The sequence below is a fragment of the Neoarius graeffei genome, chromosome 18 (genome assembly GCF_027579695.1).
Source record: "Neoarius graeffei isolate fNeoGra1 chromosome 18, fNeoGra1.pri, whole genome shotgun sequence".
Taxonomy (NCBI): Eukaryota; Metazoa; Chordata; class Actinopteri; order Siluriformes; family Ariidae; genus Neoarius; species Neoarius graeffei.
The window spans coordinates 66,433,885-66,461,001 of record NC_083586.1 but is presented as its reverse complement, the minus strand read 5'-3'; the positions used below and the strand labels follow the sequence as shown (position 1 = coordinate 66,461,001).

Here is a 27,117-nt window from a genome sequence, read left to right as displayed (position 1 = left end):
CCACCCACCTGGTCCAATACGACACGTGATTACTGCGATATTCAGCGAGATGCGTTATACGCATGCACAGTAGTGAAAAAACCGACAGCCCGACTCGTACACGATATGATTCGGAATTCTTTGGTATTTTCCGTCCTGCCGATAAACACATCGATTAACACAGACGCAGCACGCGCTTAATATGTGGCGGCTTTAGTTGACAGTGTGTCTGAATCTTCGCTTCATATAGATTTTTTTATTTTCAACTCGCCAGCCGGTCTGCCTAGTGACAGGAATTACCCGCCAAATGACAAATTAAGTCGCCTCGCGCGACCGGACCACCGTGCTCTGGAATTATGAACAAACGAAATGTATCAGGAGAACGGAGCAGGACTCGTGTCCCAATTACCACCTAAACCCGACGGGCTGAAACACGGAAAGACGAAGATTACGCTGTAAAAAATTACACTCTAATAACAGCAAACATTTAAAAAAATTGTGTTGACATGAATCAATGTACATGTTGATGAGTAAATGCATATTAAGTCAGACACATGGCACAATATCAAAATGAGGAAAAACAAAAGGTGGGGGGAGGAGCCAAATAGATAGACATAAAGGAAAGCTATCCAATCAAAACCTGATATGAAAAATTGAGTGATTTTGATGAATGAGCTGTATAATGAAAACATGAATCAAACAGTGTTGTTCCATTTCCGTTAAACACTAACGTGGGGGACTAAGGTGCTGATATTTTTCAATTAAAAAAATGAAGACGGTGAGATTTAAACATGGATAACGAATCGAGAGAGATGGCAAAGCGTTCCACAGTTTTGGCAGACCTAATAAAATTATATTTCCTATCCTGGTTATGTTCGTAATAAACAAGCCATAGCTTCCCATTAAAAAAAAAAAAAAGTTATCAAGACACCTTCGGAACGTTGCCAGGCCCTGCCCTTCCCATTCCCCGTCTTCAGCAGAGAACCCAGGGTTTTGTTAGATCCAGGCTCGACTACAACAATAGACTCTCGGTGCCGAGTTATAACAAGCTCTAGTTCAAGCAAAACGCAGCTGCGAAGGTTCTCACCTTTCCATATGCAGTACAAGATACTTCTCTGGTCCACCAGCAATGTCACAACATGTACACCTGATGGTTCTGACTCCTGCTCGAGCCATTACAAAAGATTTTGGTAAATGTTACTTGGTTGCCAGGGGGTACGTTAAAATTTCGACTTTGCAGTGTTGCTCCTGTTCCAACAGGACACTGTTCCAGCATAATGGCGGAAAATATATGGATTTTACTGAGAGGGAATGGGGTACAAGTCTCTGCATGGCCACGACCCCACTTACTTACCCTGCTTCTCCCGCACAAACCTGCACACGTCGATCCTCTGATACGGTACGGCAGCCTGCTACCGTAGCGTTCCTGTTTTCTTGCCTCTGCAGACGATGCGCTGGGATGTGAACGGTGATTGGTCTTGAGAGACGGGGTTTTCAGTGCCCCTAAACTGCCCCTTCCATCAACATTTTAAGTCAAATAAGCGCTCGTTTCTTCAGTTGCGCAAGTAAATAGATAAATGTAGCGTTTGTGCATTTTACGATTGATGCATGACAGCGGTAGGAGTGTTAATTCTTTGCTGTGAACACGGGGTTAAATATTCCTAATTTGGAGCGCTATAGAGGTTTTCGACCCACGTGACCAAGTCATGTGATGCTGCCATTTTGGACGTCACGGCTCGAATCAGTTTGAATGCGAGGAAGGCGACAAACGAAAAATGTAAAAGAAAAAGGAGCGAGATGCAGAAAACACCTTCACTATCCAGCGACGTAGGGCATTTACAGGGCGAGCAGAGGGAGAGGGATTTGCAAAAATTGAGGTTAGCAGGCTTAGAGAACGACGTTTACCTGCTTCCACCAGGATTGTTCACTGACGTACGGAAGTACACCAAGCCCTCGTCTTTACCTGACTTCGGCCCACATGATCTGTATACCTATGTCGTTAAAAACCCATCGCCATACACAGGTATTGATCTGAAAGCGTATAAGAGTTTGGATGCCTACAGATATTTTGTGTCAGGCTGGGTAACATGCCTACATCAGCGGGTCGTCCCTGGAGCCGGTGGTCGCCATCTGATTACAGCTAAGGTTTGTTCACATTTTCATTTACTTTCGGTCCTCAGGATAAACAAAATGTTATTAAATGTCATTGAAATAACTTCTTAGTCTGTTGAGACATGGCCCGTTATAAATTTGCTGTTACCAGGCAATGACCAAGAACTGTATTATTAGGGTCGGTGTCTGTGTTGTAGCAGTGTACTAGCAGCTAGCTGTTAGCACTAGCTAATGCCAACAACATCGTAGCTAGTATGTTACTGTAGCAATGTTTACGTTCAGTCATTTGGATGACTGTTAAAACCTTTCAGTCTCAAGTTTTTCCTTTACTGGATTTACTAGTTTACGGAGCTAGCGCGCTCGCGCCCAGCCTGCCGGAGCTAGCGCGCTCGCGCCCAGCCTGCCCGAGCTAGCGCGCTCGTGCCCAGCCTGCCCGAGCTAGCGCACTCGCTCCCAGCCTGCCCGAGCTAGTGCGCTAGCTCCGTAAACTAGTAAATCCAGTAAAGGAAAAACTTGAGACTGAAAGGTTTTAACAGTCATCCAAATGACTGAACGTAAACATTGCTACAGTAACATACTAGCTACGATGTTGTTGGCATTAGCTAGTGCTAACAGCTAGCTGCTAGTATACTGCTACAACACAGACACCGACCCTAATAATACAGTTCTTGGTCATTGCCTGGTAACAGCAAATTTATAACGGGCCATGTCTCAACAGACTAAGAAGTTATTTCAATGACATTTAATAACATTTTGTTTATCCTGAGGACCGAAAGTAAATGAAAATGTGAACAAACCTTAGCTGTAATCAGATGGCGACCACCGGCTCCAGGGACGACCCGCTGATGTAGGCATGTTACCCAGCCTGACACAAAATATTTGTAGGCATCCAAACTCTTATACGCTTTCAGATCAATACCTGTGTATGGCGATGGGTTTTTAACGACATAGGTATACAGATCATGTGGGCCGAAGTCAGGTAAAGACGAGGGCTTGGTGTACTTCCGTACGTCAGTGAACAATCCTGGTGGAAGCAGGTAAACGTCGTTCTCTAAGCCTGCTAACCTCAATTTTTGCAAATCCCTCTCCCTCTGCTCGCCCTGTAAATGCCCTACGTCGCTGGATAGTGAAGGTGTTTTCTGCATCTCGCTCCTTTTTCTTTTACGTTTTTCGTTTGTCGCCTTCCTCGCGTTCAAACCGATTCGAGCCGTGACGTCCAAAATGGCAGCATCACATGACTTGGTCACGTGAGTGAAATACCTCAATACCCAAAACGTGCTGTCATTGTGCTTAATGCATCTGATCTCCAACATCGCCTCGAACCCATGAAGATTAAAGGTGTTCTGCTCCCACTTGCTTGTTCTCAGGAACAGGAAACCGTGACACGTTCAACTGTCCGGAGTCCGTATCCCCTCACTCTTCGATGAAGACGAGCACAGGTGATGTCATCACCAAAATCGACCAGCAAATTAACATCCTCAAGGAAGGAGCGAAGAGCGAAGGAAGCTGCAGTGACCGGTAATGCTGTTTTACCATTCTCATGTACTTTTATAAGGAACGAGGTACGTGTCTCAGGGTTGGGGGACATTCCATCCATCCATCCATCCATCCGTGGTGAGATATAGGATGAGTGTCCAGGTTTGAGAAGTTAATTAGGCCATCCTTAAAAAAAATCCGTTTCCTGTCCACCAGGTGAGCAAAAAAATTTCCAGTCGTGAGGGAGGGATTTATTTTTTTAATGGATGGATAAGAAATCGCAATGCTGTGTCTCTGCTTTTTCTTTCAGCACTTTTTTATTACAAAAGCAGACACATTTAATAAAATGACAGTTTAATCAACTGAAACTTGTACAAAAACTTTAAGTTAGCATTTTAAATGCTGACTGCAACATTTGCAAAACTTTTACAAAGGTACTTAAAATGTCCGACACACGGACTTTTTGTAGTTCTAAATCGAGCGTTAGGCCGAGTTCGGATGAAATTACACTATTAAAATCATCACTGAATGATTTGTTTTTCTGAATCTTTACTATTTTGTTGTTCGCTAGAATACCATTTTGCGATTTCACACTTAAGCAAATGTTTGAAAACTCCAGATCTCCTTCCTTCATGGTGGCGGACGTTTTTTTGTGCCGCACGGCGCATGCGCAGAGCTGATTCGACAGGGCTTTCCACAAGCGCCGGCTGCCGGCCATACAGCCGACTACACAATTAAGTCCAGCCGGCTACTTTAATGACTATTATTTTTGTAGCCCACAGGCTCTAAATATTAATTTTCGATTTTAATAAAATTAAACGTTTATCTAACGGACTGACAATAATGTCAAACTGAACCGCACTCATTTAAGTTGTGATTCGCGCTGTTTGTACCGATAATAACCACAAATTCCCCGCCGACTTCGTTGATCAGGGGAGAGTAACTCATCCGCGGCCCCGACATGCGGTGTGCGCGCACTCGGCGGAGGCAGTAGTGTGTCGGAGGGAACAGAAGCAGAGATGACGCTTATTTAGTCTCCGGTAAACCAGTCTTCTCTCGTTCAATTACGTGCTGGCATCAAAAGACACCGTTGGTTGTAAATGAAGCCAAACGGAGTGGTTGGAGTGTATTTTCATACACAAATGGAGAAATGTTCGCTGAGTGTGTAATTGTGTCGCCCCACTGCAGACCGTTGTCGTTGTTAATTCATAGCATGCTCAGCTGCGTGAATGTGTCATGCACCGAAAATAAGAGATTTACAAGCCAGGAACGCCTCATGATGCAATACGCAAGAAAAGAAAGAGGATTTACTGCCATTTTACTTTGTATTTGAGTGAAGTGAATAAATAAATGGTCTGTGGAAAATACATTTAATCCTGGGAACTGCGTGCACAGGAGTTTATTTTGTGTTTACTCCCCCCGGCTGGCTACTTATTTGTCATGGCTGGCTAGTATGAGCCTTATGGCCCTTTTCCACTACCCTTTTTCAGCTCGCTTCAGCTCACTTCAGCCCGACACGGCTCGCGTTTCAACTACCAAAAACCAGCACGACTCGGCTCGCTTCAGCCCTGCTTAGCCCCTAAAACTCGCACGGTTTTGGAGTGGGGCTGAAGCGAGCCAAACCGTGCCGAATGAGGCTGGGGGCGTGAGCAGACACTCCCCTGTGCACTGATTGGTGAGGAGGAGTGTCCTCACATGCCCACACACGCCCCGCGAGCACGCTGGGATCTGTAAACACCGCAAACCCGGAAGAAGAAGAATTACGAATTACGAGAATTTCTGAAGCCTTATGCGCCTCGCCTCATCTATACGCTCTTGCCAGTATCTGTTGCCGTTGTCGGTGACAACAAGCCACAGCACCAAGACCAGCAACACTAACGACTCCATGTCCTCCATGTTTATTGTTTCCTATCCGGGTCGTGAGACTACCGCTTAGAAGATCACTGATGTCACTGTTTGCGCTGCTTAACGGCATCACCTGACGTCCACCCACTTTCGCTAACTCCACCCAATGTGTCCACCCACTTCCAGCCAGCACGATTCAGCGCGGTTGTAGTCGAAATGCAACTCCAACAGCCCCACTCAGCTCGACTCAGCACGGCACGGCTCAGCCCGACTCAGCCACGTTTGTAGTGGAAAAGCGGCATTAGTGGAAAGCCCTGGGAATGCGCAAATGTCAAGTTCGAGTTTAGATTTACAAACCCGAAAAAATGTTGAAAAACCGTCGTTTAAAAAAAAAATTCACCCGCGCAAACGGCACTCACCCGGCCGGTGGACCGGAAACAGAACATTTTTTAATAATGGCCTGATTCTGATTGCTAGTCCATGACCTTTGGTGCTCAGACAGAAAACAAAGGACACGCTTTCAGGGAGGCGTCTGTACACTTTTCCCAGTTTGTGTCTTGAATGTGTGGAGGTCGAAATCAACACATCCATAACAAGAGCTCCAAATTCCCACTTTCAAGTGAATTGAACAGTAGGTTTTGGTAATATTGATGGTAATACCATGCAGTTAACAGTGGAATGGCATGAAAAAAACGCAGCGTTTAACAGCGTGTACCTTGTTGCCTGAGATACACTATGTGGCCAAAGGTATGCGAACCCTTGACCATCTGGTTCTTCCCCAAACTGTTACCACAAAATCTGAAGCACATACAGTAGTTGTACAGAAGGTCTCTGTATTCTGTAGCATTACAGTTTCCCTTCACTGGAACTCGGTCCAAACCTGTTCCAGCATCACAATGCTCCGTGAAGACATGAAGTGTAAACCCTGTCTGAGGTCAACTCCACTGAACACCTCTGGGAGGAACTGGAGCCTCAACATCCCAACAATCTAGACTGAGCCGTTCAACATGCAGATATAAACGTAAACCTCTGGCCAGATAGTGTATCAGTGATGGAGAGTTCAATTAGATTTTTTTTTTTTTAACCAAAGATTAGTCAATGCATGAAAAAGAAATTGGAGGTGGCACTGTTTCATCTCTGCTCGCTCTGTGTCTTTGTCTGTACGCAGGTCTGAACAGCGTGAGTCCACAAAACCGCAGGTCGTCTGTCACCGGTATCCCTTCGGACCAGATGACTTTGTTAATGATGAAATGTCTATACTTGGAAGCATCGACTTTGTTGCACTGGGAAGGATCAGAGATCGTAATCGCGGTGCTGACTCTGGATCTGCCAATAAAGGATGGAGGTCCCAGCACCATGGTAGATGGTCTGGCCAGAAGCACTTTAGATACCGGAATGATTCCTATCCAGTGCATGGGAGAGATGGGCAGAATGGGGGTTACTGCGCATACCCAGAAAGTGGGAGTTACCCGCCTCACCATGGCGTCCATGACCGTCCTGACTGGCACTTCAAAGGTGGTCAAGGGGCCAGTTTTGAAAGACCCTTCAGCCAAGGAAGTGCCACTAGGCAAGGACCAGACTTTCACATGGAATATAACCCTAACCCTGTGGGTGGGGCCCAGAGGCCTCTCAGCCCTCCGAGGAACCTCGGTGTACATCCCGTATCCATCGGCAGGAAGAAGGCGAACACTAAATCCAGGAAACGCCATAAGAAAGCTCTGCAGGCTGCAGCAAGAGCGCAGGCAAATCAGAACCGCCATGCCGTAGTGACGGTCAAAAACACGGCTGACTCGACAACTTGGAGGGTAACTTAAACCATCTTAAGTAACTTGAATTGGACACTCAAATTATTTAGTTCTCAATATAATTAGATAAAAATTAGAAATTAGATTCAAAATGAAAACACTGGAAACTACTGAAGCCGAGAGAGGCCCTTCATACAACCCCGATTCCAAAAAAGTTGGGACAAAGTACAAATTGTAAATAAAAACGGAATGCAATGATGTGGAAGTTTCAGAATTCCATATTTTATTCAGAATAGAACATAGATGACATATCAAATGTTTAAACTGAGAAAATGTATCATTTAAAGAGAAAAATTAGGTGATTTTAAATTTCATGACAACAACACATCTCAAAAAAGTTGGGACAAGGCCATGTTTCCCACTGTGAGACATCCCCTTTTCTCTTTACAACAGTCTGTAAACGTCTGGGGACTGAGGAGACAAGTTGCTCAAGTTTAGGGATAGGAATGTTAACCCATTCTTGTCTAATGTAGGATTCTAGTTGCTCAACTGTCTTAGGTCTTTTTTGTCGTATCTTCCGTTTTATGATGCGCCAAATGTTTTCTATGGGTGAAAGATCTGGACTGCAGGCTGGCCAGTTCAGTACCCGGACCCTTCTTCTACGCAGCCATGATGCTGTAATTGATGCAGTATGTGGTTTGGCATTGTCATGTTGGAAAATGCAAGGTCTTCCCTGAAAGAGACGTCGTCTGGAGTTTTAGCTAGCAACGGCGGATGGCACGGTGAATTGTGTTCACAGATAATGTTCTCTGGAAATATTCCTGAGCCCATTTTGTGATTTCCAATACAGAAGCATGCCTGTATGTGATGCAGTGCCGTCTAAGGGCCCGAAGATCACGGGCACCCAGTATGGTTTTCCGGCCTTGACCCTTACGCACAGAGATTCTTCCAGATTCTCTGAATCTTTTGATGATATTATGCACTGTAGATGATGATGTGTTCAAACTCTTTGCAATTTTACACTGTCGAACTCCTTTCTGATATCGCTCCACTATTTGTCGGTGCAGAATTAGGGGGATTGGTGATCCTCTTCCCATCTTTACTTCTGAGAGCCGCTGCCACTCCAAGATGCTCTTTTTATACCCAGTCATGTTAATGACCTATTGCCAATTGACCTAATGAGTTGCAATTTGTTCCTCCAGCTGTTCCCTTTAACTTTTCCAGCCTCTTATTGCCCCTGTCCCAACTTTTTTGAGATGTGTTGCTGTCATGAAATTTCAAATGAGCCAATATTTGGCATGAAATTTCAAAATGTCTCACTTTCGACATTTGATATGTTGTCTATGTTCTATTGTGAATACAATATCAGTTTTTGAGATTTGTAAATTATTGCATTCCGTTTTTATTTACAATTTGTACTTTGTCCCAACTTTTTTGGAATCGGGGTTGTATAATCTTTTTTTTTATTCACCTTGTTATGCCGAGATAATGACATAATTAATTCAGGATCTCGAGAAAACAAAACCGTTATTCCGAGATCTCAGCTGGATCACTGTATCTCCGTCGGTAGAGACGAAGCCGGGCCAGTCTTCTGCGGAGGTGCCGCGGACTAATTTTGAAATTATCCCTTATTAAAAGACTTAATGCAATCTCTCCCTGTGTCAACCCCTGATCAGAATATTGCCTTATTAGGTGATCGATTATTCCAGACATTCTAATGACCAAAGTTGCGTCTATACAGAATGAGAAATAGCCCCAAAGTCAGCATATCACAAGTCTCTTGGCGCACCTGAATGAACCATTTCTCAGCTGTTTACTCGAGATCATGAAATAATGGTTTTGTTTTCTCGAGATCCTGAATTAATTATGTCATTATCTCGGGATAACAAGGTGAATAAAAAAAAAAGATTATATGAAGGGCCTCTCGCGGCTTCCGTAGGAAACAGTCAATTCAGAGAAATAATTAAATAATACTGGCCGGTGTTGAGTGGTCTGTCAGATACATTCCATTCAGCGAGCATGATACTGAACGAATTGAAGATGAGTAACTGAATGGAATAGAGTATATCTAGTAGACCATGAAAAAAGCCATTTATTATTATTATTATTATACATACACATTGGCTGGAACAATTATAGATTTTACAAAAAGTTAAGAACAGGGGGGAAACTTGCCAATATCGAATGCTGATTCTGATGGAATGTAATTCAGTGTTGTGTTAATCCAGTGTACCGTACAAGGTCAAAGTTCTAACAGTAAAAATGGTACAAGTCCAGAAAGCCTGAACTACAACCCGACTTGTATACAAGCTATACACACAGTTCAAGTTCAGTTACCTTTGGTCAGAGTTAATTGTTAAACTGCAGTTGTTCAAAACCAAAGGGCTTTGCTGAGTGAAGTCCACTTGTAAAAGTCTCCGTCGCTTTTCCTCACCTCCAAGTAGAACTTTGACAATATTTTCACTATCGCTGTCTTTTCCAGTTTTTTGATGTCCGTTGGTTTGTTTTTCTCTTGTAAGTATGCGTGCAGAATATCTAATGAAGTTTTGGTCGCCTTTCAGGTGTTTGGCGCATCTTTCTCTTTAAATCTTCCGCTTTTAATGAAGCAAACCTCGCAGCCGTTATTGCGTACAAACTGTCACAGTCACTTGCTCGCGCAGAAGGTTTACATCTTCAGCGTGTCTCTTTTCCAGTTTTTCGATGTCCATTGGTTTGTTTTTCTCTTGTAAATATGTGTGAAGAATATCTAATGAAGTTTTGGCAGCCTTTCACGTGTTCAGCGCATCTTCAGTTTTCAGGTTATTAGCATTGAGTTAGCCTCATCTTCGCTCTCTCCCAGCGGACAAAGAAATGATTGTGCGTATGCACGATGTCGTGTTGTCTTGACAGAGTGCAATATTATAACAATATTGCACGCTCATTCTCCATTGGGGAGAGTGGTGTAATACACGAAGGATAAGTGATATGATGACAATGTTGCATGCCATCAATAAACCTGCTAGAAGGGAAGGACACGTTTTTATTCCATGGAAAAAGTGGCCTGTATGTAAATAATTTTATTGCAGAACAAAAACGTATAATATTGAACAAAATAGCAGCTGAAATCAGAATATTAGCAATACGGCTGTCAACTACAGACCTGCAACCCAACAGACAAGTCACACGCAAGCCTGCAGTATTGCGCCAGGAACAGAATCAAGGTCGAATAATGCAACAGCGCCATCTAGCAACTAGAACATGGTTTTACGGTATGTCTGGTTGCGAACGGCAGTCAGTGCACGCAGCGGAACCCTTTTTCATTTCTGGGTTGAGTAGCAGGATAGTCTCGACCTATAGATTACAACATCTTCCTATTTCTATAGTTATGACTCATTTTCAGAGGGAAAAGGAGATCTCGAGGTGCGGAAAGTACTCTGCATCCGTCAATTTATGGTATCGTATTTTTTAAATTTTATTTTTATTTGCAAGTGACCGTGTGGTGCTGAGGTCGCACAGCGCGGCGGAGTGCTGTGTATCCAGTCACGCTTTGGGGAAAGCCCTGATAGAGCAGCCAATCAGAATGCACGATTGCTCATATCCAATGAATACGGATAGAATAATTAGAAATATATCTTGACATGGTACACAACAAAAACAGTTCCTTGCATCTTGCTATCACTTACAGTAATCTGTGTTTTGTAAAGGCTCTACAGAGCATCAGGAATAGTTTTGCTGTAGTGGTTTTGGGAAACCTGTATATCTTTTATGATCTATGAATTATAATAAAAGCTCTAAGATTTCAGCCAGTTTAGTATCGTACTTGAACCTGATGTACCAGAAATTAAACCTCTGCCTCTTTCCAGGCCTCCAACACAGGAGCTGAAGGGCAAAGTAATGGTGAGCATCCCTTGTCTTCCTGTTGTTCTTGGAACATCCTCCAGTTTAAATACGTTATTTATTAAGCTGTGTGTTTGGTCTGTTGAAGAGGAGCTTGCTCAGCTTAAAGTGAAACTTCAGAAAACGCAGGTTCCACTCTCCGACAGTGCTACGACCCTGTACTTTCTGTCCCTTTTTAGACAGACGTTTCCAGATTTAGCAGCTAGCTGGATTTATATTCTGTCCCCATTTAAGACCATTCAATATATTAACCCTCTGAGGCTGGGAGTTTCTCCGGAGAAGCTCGGCAGGTTTGGAATGAGTAGGTCATGTATTTAGATAAATATCTTCGAGTTTTCTATCATACAAGCATGATAAACATATCGACAAACTTTACACTTTCCGATGTGCCCACTGCCAAACGATAATAGTTTTTAAATTGCCTAAATTAGATGAAACATAAAACTTATCACCTTAGTCACACCTGAGTCGGAGCGCTGAGCGCACAGTTACACGTTCATAAAAGATTGTTCCTATGGTAACGGCATGATAATCACTTTCACTCTTTCGGTTTCAGTTGGTTTTCTTTTGCAGTGGGAACGCCCACCTGTCTGTCAGACATAGTTTCAGCTATTTGGAGGTAAAACTTGTTGTAAGATGGCACGCGGATTTTATGCGCTTCGGATGATTCAGGACAGCGATTCAGTTCAATCTTGAGAACCGCGACACTGATGATGAGCAGTGTTTTTTTTAATTTTTTTTTTTTAATTTTTTTTTTTTTCATTTTGACACGATCTAGCAAAGATCAACTTGAATAAGTGTAAATATTTCTCGTATTTCTGATGAGCAGATCGATTGATGTGTGCGCTGTCATGCAGACACAGGAACAATAACTGAGCAATTTTTCCAGAGTTAAAAGTATTTTTCTCAAATTGTTAATTTTGCTCTATTTTGAGTTTAGAGTAGGGCTGTGCGATATGGGAAAAAATGAATATCCCGATACATTTTCTCCGTTTCACGGTATACGATATATATCTCGATATATTTAAATCTCCTCTAAAGGACCCCATGAAATCTAACTTTTACTCTTTACTGTTTTCACTACAATCCCTGCAGATTAAAAAACATTCTTGGTTAACTTTACAGGTGGTTTTCAACAACACATTTTAAATTTTCATGTTGGTGATTAATCACAATTGAGTTGAAATAAGAATATTTTTATTCAACAAAGATGTGGCACAAACTGCAAAAACAATCTTGAAAATTGCAACAAAGGGGCAACACAATACAGAGCTGCTCAGAGCTCAAACCAATAAAGTGCAGCTCAACACTGAGAGACATTTAGCCTAAATAAGAAAAGTGCTCTTTCATTAAATTATTTAAAAAAATAGATCTCCAAGCTATTAACCTGACTACTGAGAACCACTGGAACATTCACAATAGAGAGAGAGATTGAGGGAGAGAAGAGAGAGATCTGCAAAACAATTTTTCTCTTTGCACACTTTTGAACTGAATGTTTTCCGGCTCCGCCTCTCAGATGTGTAGAATTCCGGCTGCTGCCTTTCGTGATGGCAGGTTTTTTTTGCACACTTTACAAACTGGCATTTGCTGTTCCACGTCCTCCTCGCGATATCCAAAAAAACGCCAGATGACTGACCCCTTACTAGTTCTTTTAGGAACCAAATGGCCCGCTTCCATTTTTAATCTGTCGCTGAAATTGACAGAGCTTACACGGTAGCCTATGCAGCACCAGCGATTGCACGAACTGAGTCAGTGCTGTAAACCGGAACCAGGAAATCTTCCCGCCGGCAGTGTTGCCAGATACTGCTGACGTTTTCCAGCCCAAAATATGTTCAAAACCCGCCAAAACGCACTTAAAACCACCCAATCTAGCAACACAACTGAAACTAGAAAATCTTCCCGGAAGTTCCTTTCAGCACTGAGATGTCGCCCGGGATTGGTTGGCGAGTGCGTGACGTTATTGTTTTCTTTCCCCTTAGGCAGCCTCTCACGTTACTGCCTGAGGGACAGGGAGAAAACCACCGGGAAATGTTTTAAACAAACACGAAACGAACGCAAGTCGGAAGATGACCATAAAATACTCGATAGTTACGATATAATAATTTTATGTATCGCGCACAGAATTTTCGGCGATATATCGAGTATATTCGAAATATCACACAGCCCTAGTTTAGAGAGTAAAATTTGGAGTGGGAGCAAAATTACAGAGTTTGTTGTGGTTCTGAACTGGGTAAAATGGTACAAGAATTAATTTCAGGACACACTGATGAGAGTCAAATACCAAAATAAAGGCAAATAGCAGATAAATGAAGGTGTTGTAAAAAGTAGTTTTAGAACAGTGTTGGAATGTGTGAAAAAACATGACCTTACCCATTGGGAGTTGACCTGATGGGATTAAGAGATGGCAGTAAGAAGTTTTTTCACTCTTCTCATTGAATGGAATGGAATTTTTTTACCCTTCTCACTGAATACCCCTCCCACTGCCAACCCTTCATCCCAAAACAATAGGACATATGTTTTGATGGCCAGTTAATCATGTCCTATTGTTTTGGGATGAAGGGTTGGCAGTGGGAGGGGTATTCAATGAGAAGAGTAAAAAAAATTTCATTCCATTCAATGAGAAGAGTGAAAACCCCTGCCACTGCCAGCCCTTCATCCCATGAGGTCACGCCACAATGGGTAAGGTTATGTTTTTTCACGCATTCCAGCACGGTTCTAAAACTGCTTTTTACAACATCTTCATTTGTTATTTTTTTTTAAAGTACAATAATGACATACAGACTATATAGATATTATTGTAGCTGAACTTGGGCCGAATACAAAATAAGTCATATGACTTTGAAAACACTGCTTAGATTTGTTGAAATTGACGATAAAATCAGAGCAAACCAAAATGATTAGCGTGCCAGAAAATACCGTCGGAGCCCAGAGGGTTAATTTCTGCAGAGACGTGTCCGTTTAGAAGGCTTCGTGAACGGGACTGTTTTCAATAATGATTTTAAAATAATCAATTTTGTTTGTTCGTTCTTTCTTTCTTGTCTAGATGCAGCAAGTCACGCTGAGGGGTCCGGTGAAGCTTTAACTTCTGCCTCAGTAGGTTTAAATTATGTTGTGGGTAAAAGTAAAGACTCTGGGAGGGAACTGATGCATGCTGACTGATGTGTCTTTGTGTGCACAGGCTTCCAAATCATCAGCTGAAGGACAAGGTTGTAGTGAGCACCAGTTATTCTCATCCCTTATTCATATATCTGTATACCTGATTTATTAACTCACTGATCCACCTCTATTCTTCTGCGGCTTTCAATACGGGCAAAATGCCTCCTGACTTTGGAAAAGCAGCAGTGAAGATCACAGCCCAGAGGTCAGTTCCAGGTCCAGAACCTCATAAAAGCATGCATTATCTTGAAGACTGAGTAATGGCAGTACATGCACTAAATAGTGTGTACAGTGCTGTACCTTCGGAGTTCTTAATTAAATATTAAATGTTCTGATTGGCCTGTTCTCCTGTCTGTCACATGGTCACCAGGATGGCTTTTGTATGTCCCGTGTGCAAGTTCCGCTCATTCTACAGAAAGAACCTGGATGCTCATCTGGCGAGCGAGTTCCACAAGGATCACTTCAAGTTCCTGTCGGAACGCCTCTCTCAACCGACCGTGGACTTCCTGCAGGTACAGCCGTACTCGGTCACCAAGGAACAACACGGAAATGCTCCCAGTTCAGATAGATATGTAGATATATAATATTTATGACCAGACCTATGATGGATTGATTGGTGTAGGGACTGAATAACAAAACGTACATTCACCAGCCACTTTATTAGGACCTCCCACACATCCATCTGCTGTTTTGTTTGATGCAGTTCTCTAATCAGACCATCCCTTGATGCATCAAATCATGCAGATACAAATCAAGAGCTTCAATTAATCTTCACAAGGTTCAAACATCAGAACGGGAAAAATTATGATCTCAAAGTGTGACTTTCTTTCTCTCACTGTGGTATGGGTTTGATCCAGATGGACTGGTTTGAAACTGGTATTTCAGAAGCTGCTGATCTCCTGGGGTTTTCACACACAGCAGTCTCTAGAGTTTACACAGAATGGTGCAGAAAACAAAAAACACTGAGCGAGTGAGCGACAGTTCTGTGGGTGGAAACAAACGCCTTGTTGATAAGAGAGGGTCAGAGGGGAATGGTCAGATTGAGCAGTTCGAGCTTTTTTGCCAGGAAGGATATACAGTGGGGCAAAAAAGTATTTAGTCAGTCACCAATTGTGCAAGTTCTCCCACTTAAAAAGATGAGAGGCCTGTAATTTTCATCATACAGTTGTGTTCAAAATAATAGCAGTGTGTTTAAAAACGTGAGTAAAGCTCAAAATCCTTATAATAGTTTTTATTTCCATGCATTGGGAACACTGCACATTATATTCTACATCAAAACATGAAGAAAAATGCATCAATATTTTAATTACTTTACAGAAAATGAAGAAAAATGAACATTGGGCTGTTCAAAAAAATATCAGTGTCTGCATTTTTCATTACAAACTCCAAATATTTACTGTATAAACTGAAAAAATCTTAAGGATTTAGTATTCCTGTGAATCACTAAACTAATATTTAGTTGTATAACCATGGTTTCTGACAACTTCTGGCGCCTGTGAACAGGTATTCCAGCCCAGGATGATTTTACAGCATTCCACAATTCCTCTGCATTTCTTGGTTTTGCCTCAGAAACAGCATTTTTGATGTCACCCCACAAGTTTTCGATCGGATTAAGGTCCGGGGATTGGGCTGGCCACTCCATAACTTTCATTTTGTTGGTCTTGAACCCTGATGCTGCTCGCTTACTGGTGTGTTTGGGGTCGTTGTCTTGTTGAAACACCCATTTCAAGGGCATTTCCTCTTCAGCATAAGGCAACATGACCTCCTCAAGTATTTTGATATATGCAAACTGATCCATGATCCCTGGTATGCGATAAATGGGCCCAACACCACAGTAAGAGAAACATTCCCATATCATGATGCTTGCTCCACCATGCTTCACTGTCTTCAGAGTGGACTGTGGCTTGAATTCAGCGTTTGGGGGTCGTCTGAAAAACTGTCTGCGGCTCTTGGACCCAAAAAGAACAATTTTACTTTCATCAGTCCACAAAATGTTTTTCCATTTCTCTTTAGGCCAGTCGATGTGTTCTTTGGCAAATTGTATCCTCTTCAGCACGTCTTTTTTTTAACAGTGGAACTTTGCGGGAGCTTCTTGCCGATAGATTAGCTTCACACAGGCGTCTTCTAATTGTCACAGTACTCACAGGTAACTTCAGACCGTCTTTGATCACCCTGGAGCTGATCGTTGGCTGAGTCTTTGCCATTCTGGCTATTCTTCGATCCATTCGAATGGTCGTCTTCTGTTTTCTTCCACGTCTCTCTGGCTTTGCTGTCCATTTTAAAGCACTGGAGATCATTTTAGCCGAGCAGCCCATCATTTTCTGCCCATCATTTTCAACGTTTTAATCAAAGCACGCTGTTCTTCTGAACAATGTCTGGAACGACCCATGTTTCTCAGGTTTTCAGAGAGAAATGGATGTACAACATGTGCTGGCTTCATCCTTAAATTAGGGCCACCTGACTGACATCTGTTTTTTCACAGAATGAATGATCTCACTAATTAAACTCCACACTGCTATTATTTTGAACACGTCCCTTTCACTTAATTATTCGATTACACAGACTCAGGAGCATGCATATCATGAATGTTGGGTCTGTTGGTTTTCTATGACTCTACTACACCTACTGGTAAATTATTTGCCATGTAGTAATATAATTTCCACCAAAAACAGTGATTGATCTGGTTAGTCATGTTGGACTGCTATTATTTTGAACACAAGTGTAGGTATACCTCAACTATCAGAGACAGAATGAGAAACAATCCAGAAAATCACATTGTCTGATTTTTAAAGAATTTATTTGCAAATTATGGTGGAAAATAAGTATTTGGTCAATAACAAAAGTTCATCTCAATACTTTGTTATATACCCTTTGTTGGCACTGACAGAGGTCAAACGTTTTCTGTAAGTCTTCACAAGGTTTTCACACACTGTTGCTGGTATTTCGGCCCATTCCTCCATGCAGATCTCCTCTAGAGCAGTGATGTTTTGGGGCTGTCGCTGGGCAACACGGACTTTCAACTCCCTCCAAAGATTTTCTATGGGGTTGAGATCTGGAGACTGGCTAGGCCACTCCAGGACCTTGAAATGCTTCTTACGAAGCCACTCCTTCGTTGCCCGGGCAGTGTGTTTGGGATCATTGTCATGCTGAAAGGCCCAGCCACGTTTTATCTTCAATGCCCTTGCTGATGGAAGGAGGTTTTCACTCAAAATCTCACGATACATGGCCCCATTCATTCTTTCCTTTACACGGATCAGTCGTCCTGGTCCCTTTGCAGAAGAACAGCCCCAAAGCATGATGTTTCCACCCCCATGCTTCACAGTAGGTATGGTGTTCTTTGGATGCAACTCAGCATTCTTTCTCCTCCAAACACGACAAGTTGAGTTTTTACCAAAAAGTTCTATTTTGGTTTCATCTGACCATATGACATTCTCCCAGTCCTCTTCTGGATCATCCAAATGCTCTCTAGCAAACTTCAGACGGGCCTGGACATGTACTGGCTTAAGCAGGGGGACACGTCTGGCACTGCAGGATTTGAGTCCCTGGCGGCGTAGTGTGTTACTGATGGTAGCCTTTGTTACTTTGGTCCCAGCTCTCTGCAGGTCATTCACCAGGTCCCCCCGTGTGGTTCTGGGATTTTTGCTCACCGTTCTTGTGATCATTTTGACCCCACGGGGTGAGATCTTGCGTGGAGCCCCAGATCGAGGGAGATTATCAGTGGTCTTGTATGTCTTCCATTTTCTAATAATTGCTCCCACAGTTGATTTCTTCACACCAAGCTGCTTACCTATTGCAGATTCAGTCTTCCCAGCCTGGTGCAGGTCTACAATTTTGTTTCTGGTGTCCTTTGACAGCTCTTTGGTCTTGGCCATAGTGGAGTTTGGAGTGTGACTGTTTGAGGCTGTGGACAGGTGTCTTTTATACTGATAACGAGTTCAAACAGGTGCCATTAATACAGGTAACGAGTGGAGGACAGAGGAGCCTCTTAAAGAAGTTGTTACAGGTCTGTGAGAGCCAGAAATCTTGCTTGTTTGTAGGTGACCAAATACTTATTTTACCGAGGAATTTACCAATTAATTCATTAAAAATCCTACAATGTGATTTCCTGGATTCTTTCCCCCCATTCTGTCTCTCATAGTTGAAGTGTACCTATGATGAAAATTACAGGCCTCTCTCATCTTTTTAAGTGGGAGAACTTGCACAATTGGTGGCTGACTAAATACTTTTTTACCCCACTGTAGTAACTCATATAATCACTCTTTATAACCGTGGTGAGCGGAAAAGCATCTCAGCATGCAACAGTAGAAGAACACATTGGGTTCCACTCCTGCAGCCAAGAACAGGGATCTTACAATCAACAATAAGTTCCTATTAAAGTGGCCGGGGAGCATATAATGGTCAAGGCTTTTTTTTTTTTCTGGTAAATTATTATTTTTTTTAATTTCCAGAGGATCTACTGTTTATAGTACAACTGAGTTCTGACAAACAGCAAATAACTAGACAACACAAAACCTTTGTGTGGTTCTGGTTTGTAATCCAAGCCCAATGATTGATTACTACTAGGGATGGCGAAAACTAAAAATAATCTTGACCGACCACCGAGCCTCATTAGCCGGTTAACCTATGAGTTTAAACAGGGATGCAAACGGCGCGCCTTTTAGCGGATGCCGCCTTTTTCACAGCTGAATCGTGCAAAGATCCGATTTTTTTTTTTTGGGGGGGGCGTTGGAGTGTTTTGAATAATTTCATCAGAGTAAATTCTGTATGCTCAAAGGAAAGCAATCGGATCTGCACGATTCAGCCGTGAAAAAGTCGGCATCTGCGCCTTTAGTTTGTGTGGAGAGATATGATCTGCAGTAACGTGCATTGTTGGCTACAGACCGAAACACACTTTCAGAATGCACTGGCCAAGGCAGGACTAAACTCCATGTGCCTTCTAATAATGATTAAAAAAAACAGAATAGTAATTTGTAAGCTAAAAAGCCTGTGTCTACACTTTTTTCTTTCGCCGAGTGGCAGCTGTGTTCAACTGGGGCGGGAGGGCGGGGCATGACTGAATGGGTGTTTCTGATTTGTCAGCTGTCTTTAACTGGGGCGGGAGGGCGGGGCATGACTGAATGGGTGTTTCTGATTCGTCAGCTGTCGTCCTTACACCGCATGGCACGCCCCAAGCATTTACAACACAGAATTCCAAGTCCTCTGCTCCAAAATCGGCAGCTTCAAAACGATTTATTTATTTATTTATTTTTATCCGACAACCAAAAAAAAATTAACCGGTTGACGTTGATTCAGTCAACCACCGGTCAAACGGTCATCGGTTAACATCCCTAGTTACGACATTTATAAGCAGTAAACAAAAAAACATGACCTTTATCTTCACAACATGGGAAACAGCAGACTGTGAGGTGTTAATTATCATCCCAGCTTCTGACTGTTACGGCTGTGAATTCTTCACGCTTTCAAGCCGATTGTTGCCCTACTGCACGAACAGCGTGTGGTCGTTGGCCAGCAAAGTGTCCTGAAGAATTGGATGGTGGTGACCAATGAGCAGTCAGTGGAATATTTTATCAAGTTTTTTTTTTTTCTAAATTAAATTAGAATGCTCATTTGAATACTTGATTCTGATTGGTCAGTAAGGCCATTCTACAGTCTGTTATTTCTGTAACAATCTGTTGCTATGTGTAACCGATTGTTGGTTGTTATGGACGATGCTATTAGAGTGAGCATTAAAATATTATTAAATCAATATTTTGTGTCGTCATTGATTTCTTGAGTAATAAGTGGGATAATACAGCGAGACGGTCGTTACCGCAAAATAAACTCCTTCAGGATGATTCAAGACATGCATCAGCCTGTCTGGGTTTCATAATACCGACCCCAGCCAGAGGTGCCCAGTGGAGACCGCGGGGATGTTTGTGTGCTTGCGTTATGGCTTGGCGATTTTAATTTTTTCCCCCACATTTGTGTGTACAGAGAGGTTTCAGTAGAAAATACGAGAAGATTGAGGACTTCATCAGTCAGATACCAAACCACCGTGAAGCCATCTGTCAGGTGTATGAAGAGCAGGACCTGACTCGAGGTTTCTCACTAATTTGATCTTTTTTTTTTCCTGCATTTGCTATGTGTATTGTATATTGACTGTGTGTGTGTGTGTGTGTGTGTGTGTGTGCAGACCTCAGTATGGGGAACTTCATGAGGAGGGCAGAAGCAGCTCACTGTCTGGCGTGCAATATATACATACCCATGGATGTTCGTGTAATTAAAAAACACCTCAGATCCATTGATCATAACCACTACTGCCAGGTATACGAGCGCGCGCACACCATGTTTAAAATAAATAATCCACCTAATGCATCCCATCATTAAAATCTACAACGCATCCGTGTATGTGTGTGATTTGTTGCTCCGCTCTCCATTTTGCTTTATGATTGTGTATAAACTCTTTCTGTGTGTGTGTGTGTTTCACATGTCCTTGAAGGTTATGATGGAACATTCTAAAAAGTTGGGTCTGTCCGTTGCCCAGCACCTCCTCAGGAGCAAAGACATGCACAGGGCACTGCGGCGCTACCTTAGGGTGAGTGGGTTTGTTTAAAGGGATCCTCCGGCAGATTTACTCTTAAACTGATGTTAAGTAAAAGGATTTGCAGATTTCAACAGTCAGACATTCATTTTCGGAGACCAAATAGTGTTCTAGAAAAATGAATTTTTATTAAAATAACCAGATGGTCCTCCCGTGGAAGTGACGTATGCGATGATGTGACGTAGTGGAAGCTTGGAGCTACTCAGCCGTTTATATCCACTGCTCACATCGTGGTTTTGCTGGTAGAGTTTGAACGAATCATCTCATGAGACGCTTTCAGTTCCCAACACTGGTTAATCTGGTCTTTGAAGACAGCTGTCTCTGTCTGGATTTCAGCATCTGTCTGCACAGCAATATCCCTCTTTCCGGTCAGTTTGCATTCCGAGCACATAAACTACCATGAAATAAAACTTGGGGAACTTCAAATGAGTGAGTTTCATGCAAAACGTTCTGAGTAATTCTCTTCTCTGGAGTGGAGTCGACCTGAAGGTCAACGGAACGCTTCGTCTCTTGATCCGTCGGTGATTGTTCTTTAACGTTGCTGTTTTCTTCCAATTTACGCTGAAGAGCCTCAATGCACCAGAATACCGGTTACAATTCACCAGGCAAGATGCTGATGATATACCAGGGATGGGTCCAGACCGATGCGCGTGCAGAAATATATGTGCACCACTTGTCATCGGTCACGCAGTGTTTGTTTACTTTACTGCTAGTCAGCTACATGGGCTATAGCTACGCTCAACCAACAGACCGAGCTGATCTGCGGTGGTCGCAGGCCGTGGCTGCCCTCTTTTGGAAAGCGCTTGGCGTGCTCTATGCCCATGTGAAAATCCATAGCGATTTGGTAAAATTAGTGAAAATATTTCTGTAAATGTGCATCTGTCAGCTTCTTGAGTCCCTGTATATTACAAAGAACCATGATGGAACAAACTCGAAACTAACCTCCGGGTGTCGTCTCTGTTGTTGCTCAACACTGCATCGGCGGACTTTTGGAGCTGAACGATGGGCGAATGTTGTTGGCATGACATTTTTCTTTTCTTTCTATTTATTCTGGAAGCCCCCATTAATCTCGCTTTTAATTCCGTCGATTAATTGAAACAGGATGATTCAAAATGTTCAGCGTGTAAATAGGGCACCTCACGCAGATTGTTTTGAGGTCTTCCAGTGGCATGAATCCATTTCTTGAGAATAGTTGGATGATTCTGGCCAGGTAAACGGTGAAGAGATCTTCTCGTCCTTCTTTTTAGCATCGTTTTTTTTTTTTTTTCCGTGCTCTCACGGAAGGCGGTTGCATTTCTCCTCTCCTCTCCCTTATCTTCCCTGCTTCTGCTTCTCTGTCTCGTCTGTCTATTGTCTATACTTTTGAGAGACTCTGTCCGCACTGCTCTCCAAACTAAAAAATCATGGAATTGATAAACTGGTCTTTTCACGGAATTGACACAATTTTCTTGACGAGAAGCCTGGGTTCCGGGGAACTGGCCTGCCCTGCCGGAACGTTCGCAGCTGGCTACACAATGGACACGTGGGAGTGGTGGTGGGTCATGTGCCTGGTGGTTCTTTCTGTGGAGGACATTGAAGACATCTACCTATTCGGAACCATGATTACAGGACTTTTGCTGATTGGATTAGGCATTGCCCTGGTGTATCGAGGAAATCAGAAAATGGTGACAGCTGTCCAAAGCCCCATAAAGCTGCCCGAGATGATTGAAGCAGTGGGCAGGGCTGTCGGCACTCAGACTGTGGCTATTCAGAACTTGAACCGCAACATGGATAACATCATGGAGAAGCTTTTGGCTTTGCAAAGGAAATGGATTGATTCGGAGACCAGAATGGACAAACAGAGTAATCGTGTAAAATAATGTGTCTACTCGCCCCAAGACCAAACAATCCCAATCTTATCTGCTCTCGGCTCCCTCAGACAGCACTGGCCTTGGCCAAGGCCGTTGCTGGGACAACAACTCCCCCGAAGATCACTGCAGTGAGACGCTCTTGCATTCCTTCCCCCACTCTCCACGGTCGCCGCTTTTTACCCCCAGTGTGACAAGCGGGTGCGCGACCAACGCCGTCGTGGCTGCAGGAACCGGCTGCTTGCTTGCGCTGGGTTACCGCTACCTCTCCCCCCTCAAGTCCCGAGTTTTCATGCTGTAAAGTGTACTGTGTTATTTGTGCTTATGTGCTGAGGTGTTTTTTTTTTTTTTTTTTAATGTTCCCATACTGTACTCCCCACAGGAGCATAGTGTGGGGGTTGCTTTTTTTCTCCTCCCCTCTCCTCATGTTCTCTGTATTTTTTATTTTATTTTTTCTCCTTTTCATCCCTGTCTTCCTGTCCTGTCTACTCCCCCTCTGTCAATTGTATGTATGTGTATATCAGTGTAGGAAATTCATGGAAAATATCAGCCAGACCACAGGGCAGGTAACCCTGAAAAGTTGCCTGCCCTGCTCAAAAGTTGCCCGCCCCAATTTCAACTATAATCCACCGTAATATCGCATAATTTTCGAAAAATTGTAAAAGAGGCAACACATGTAATGTTGTATCATGCATGTAATTTCATATATTCAATTTAGTTTTATGATTTATTACTGGTGTTTATGGATATAAATGTATATGTGACCTATGTTGCTTGAGATCAGCCAAACCATCATGCTTCAGATTGATAGAACCAGTGACAAAAGCTCCATTGGAATATTTCGTGAGTCTATCTGGGGTTTTCGTTTAGACAAGGGCCCATATGCAGCTCTACACACCTTACAGTAGATAGTTTGTTTGTTGTCATCGGATACCAGCCAGTCAAACTCTTGCTTCCAACTGTCCACAACAGTTCTCCTCCTCTTATCTTTATCATATTTCTGTTGTGCTTTCTTTCTCTCTTCAGTTTGTTTTCGTTTTTGAGAGGTCTTTGGTTCAGGTGGTTTTATCCCAAGATAGTCATACAACATTTTCAGATATTTGGAACAATTAACAATCAATTTTATGTGATATTTTGACAAAACTCGTGTGGTAGGACGCTGGATTTCAACGTCACAGACATAGACGTGACCTTGGGGAGACTTGGGGTGGATTTCACTGAGCTGTGTGTATCGAGCTCTCTGATTGGCTGAACCTCCGAAGCAACAGCCAATCAGAGCGCTCATTTCATTTCTAAGCGAAAACAATATGGCTGCGCCCGCGTCGGTAAACAAACCAACAGAATCTAGTGAAAATGTCTTGAAAAGTCCTTCAATATGATGAAATATCGAGAGAACGATGAACCCCCTCAAAGAGGGACCGCCCGTGGGGCTGGCAACTTATAAATTCATTCTGCTCTTGCTGCAAACTGACCGCGACAGGCGGTGGGGCGGGCACCCATTTCCTACACTGTGTATATGTAAGGACGGGTTGATGGTTAATTTCGCTGGCACTGACTAGTGACAATAAAGGGTTCATTCATTCATTCATTCATTTATACGCTGTGCAATGAGGCATGCTTCTTTAAAAACCTATAAATTTGGTAAAAATACTTGTAAAACTAACAAAACCACGATGGAAGCAGAGGATCTAAACAATCAAGTTGCTCCAAGCTTTCACTACACCACGTCATCGCATACGTCACTTCCGCGGGAGGCCCGCCTGGTATTTTAATAAAAATTAATTTTTCTCGAACACTATTTGGTCGCCAAAAATGAATATTTGACTGTTGAAATTAATGAATACTTTTATTTAACATAAGTTTAAGAGTAAATCCACTGGAGGATCCCTTTAAGTTTTTCAGGATCGTATACATTGTACAGTGCATGCTTAGCTGAAATTATGGGCTTAAATGGCCATATCTAAGTTTGGCTTCAAACCATTGATGGTAAGTATCGTGTATTGTCAGCACAGATTTGTTTTTGCCTGTATGAAGATCATACCTTTCATTGTGTTAACCATAAATGCTTTCCAGGAGCACGGTGTGACGGATGTTCCTGAAATGAATCCAGAAAAGGCGTCGTCAGCAGGGCAAACGGGAGTTCCAGATGCAGAGGATGGTATGATAAGGCAAGAGACAGAGCCAGTCTGTGACCAGATGAGCCAAGATGCAGAGGCGGAAGGAGATGGGAATGATGAAGAGGCGGAGCCATTCTCTGAACAAGATACAGAGGCGGAAGGAGCTGGGCATGATAAAGAGGTGGAGCTATTCTGTGAACAGATGATCCAAGATGCAGAGGCGGAAGGAGATGGGAGTGACGAAGAGGCGGAGCCATTCAGTGAACAAGATGCAGAGGCGGAAGGAGACGGGAATGACGAAGAGGCGGAGCCATTCTGTGAACAAGATGCGGAGGCGGAAGGAGATGGGAGTGACGAAGAGGCGGAGCCATTCAGTGAACAAGATGCAGAGGCGGAAGGAGACGGGAATGACGAAGAGGCGGAGCCATTCTGTGAACAAGATGCAGAGGCGGAAGGAGATGGGAGTGATGAAGAGGCGGAGGCGGAAGGAGATGGGAATGACGAAGAGGCGGAGCCATTCAGTGAACAAGAGGCAGAAGGAGATGGGAGTGATGAAGAGGCAGAGCCATTCTGTGAACAAGATACGGAGGCGAAAGGAGATGGGAGTGACGAAGAGGCGGAGCCATTCAGTGAACAAGATGCAGAGGCAGAAGGAGATGGGAAAGACCAAGAGGCAGAGCTATTGTCTGTAGGGGTGGTCCCAGCTGCAGAGCAAATGAGCAGTGAGGCTGTACAAGAGGAAGCTGAAGAACATGACCCGCCAGAATCGCTTTTTGACTTGCTGGATGAGGAGGACGACATGGAAGGTGTGGAGTTGGGAGAGGAAGAAATGGAAGAGGAAGACTACGTTTAGGAGGCAAAACCTCGACTCCTGTGACCCTTTATTAGTCTCTTTGCTATTCTGTCCAGATTCTACTGCCTGGAGCAAGTCCAACTCCTGGATTTTCTGGGACTTTAGTAGATGTTCTGTATAGTACTCCACACCTTTTTCTTTTCACTTTACACAAACACTTTCCCACCAACATAGTCCTGCTGTCCCACCTGGAGCCTTTGAGCACTTTGCTACTGCGAACCCACCAGCGGTTTGTGCTCGGCGTGCACTGTGGTCTAGACCTCAAAACCAGTGACATCGCTGGCTTGGGGGTGGTGTCCATTTTATTAATGACATGTCAAACAAGAAGACAGGAGCAGTGCAAATGGTTTCGAAAATCATGATTAAAAGAAGGTTAAACGGTGGGTTATGACGATAGCTGAGTGCTCTGAGCAGGACACAAACAGCCATTTTATAGGCAATAGCAGAATTAGCAGTGTCTTTGTGTTGCTGATGGAGTTGTAAAATATGGACTTGACAGAATACTACTTATAAATGCCTCATTGTTTTTTTTTTTCTCCTGTGTATCAGTAAATTCATTCACCTGAGAAGGTAATAGTTTGATTTGCAAACTGGTAGAAACTGATGTGCACTCGTTTTCTTCAAGGTTGGTTCTGTATGACTGGGCAAAGTCAAGTTTATCTGTATCGCACTTTCAACAATAAACATTGTCCCAAAGCAGCTTTACAGAATTTGAATGACTTAAAACATGAGCTAATTTTATCCCTAATCTATCCCCAATGATGAATCCTGTGGTGACGGTGGTGAGGAAAAACTCCCTCAGACGACATGAGGAAGAAACCTCGAGAGGAGCCAGACTCAAAAGGGAACCCATCCTCATTTGGGCAACAACAGACAACATGACTATAATATTAACAGTTTTAACATGAAGTCAGTTTCGTTGATGCTATAAATCATCAAAAACATCTATAGCTCCATCTAGAACCTGAGTTATTGTTTTTCTCAGCACAGAGTTTGGGGTCACTCCACTCCACACCAGCTGTATGAAATTATTACTGCATTAATGGTAAACGTGAGGCTAGTTACCCAAGATGGTGGCCCCTATTGAGGTTTTTCACCTGACATCACAGGGTCACGTGACGCCCCGGTGTCCGCCATTTTGAAGGTCAAGCTAGCTAATGTCAACAACATAGTAGCTAGTATGTTACTGTAGCAATGTTTACGTTCAGTCATTTGGATGACTGTTAAAACCTTTCAGCCTCAAGTTTTTCCTTTACTGTATTTACTAGTTTACTGTAATTATGATCTGGCAGCTATTTACACCGGATCCAGTGTAAATAGCTGCCGGAGCGCGCTCCGGCTTGCTCCCCCTCAAATTAAGCAGCGCGCTCCAGCTTGCTCCCCCTCAAATTAAGCAGCGCGCTCCCGGAGTGCTCCGGCCAAGGTTCTGGAGCGCGCTCCGGCTTGCTCCCCCTCAAATTAAGCAGCGCGCTCCGGCTTGCTCCCCCTCAAATTAAGCAGCGCGCTCCGGCTTGCTCCTGGAGTGCTCCGG

At 43.2% G+C, this 27,117-nt stretch overlaps 1 protein-coding gene across 1 annotated transcript in view; it reads left to right on the top strand.

The window, feature by feature from the left end:
• Positions 1-26,285, top strand: part of LOC132866492 (A-kinase anchor protein 8-like) — a 63,130-nt gene extending 36,845 nt beyond the window's left edge. Inside the window, exons 2-12 of the mRNA XM_060899297.1 lie at positions 3,459-3,609; positions 6,581-7,217; positions 11,000-11,033; positions 14,077-14,126; positions 14,212-14,239; positions 14,373-14,394; positions 14,560-14,701; positions 20,163-20,268; positions 20,362-20,492; positions 20,668-20,763; positions 24,690-26,285. Coding sequence (XP_060755280.1) covers positions 3,459-3,609; positions 6,581-7,217; positions 11,000-11,033; positions 14,077-14,126; positions 14,212-14,239; positions 14,373-14,394; positions 14,560-14,701; positions 20,163-20,268; positions 20,362-20,492; positions 20,668-20,763; positions 24,690-25,586 — 2,294 coding nt within the window. The 3' untranslated portion in view covers positions 25,587-26,285. The remainder of the gene's footprint in view (positions 1-3,458; positions 3,610-6,580; positions 7,218-10,999; positions 11,034-14,076; positions 14,127-14,211; positions 14,240-14,372; positions 14,395-14,559; positions 14,702-20,162; positions 20,269-20,361; positions 20,493-20,667; positions 20,764-24,689) is intronic.
• The last annotated feature ends 832 nt before the right edge of the window (positions 26,286-27,117 follow it).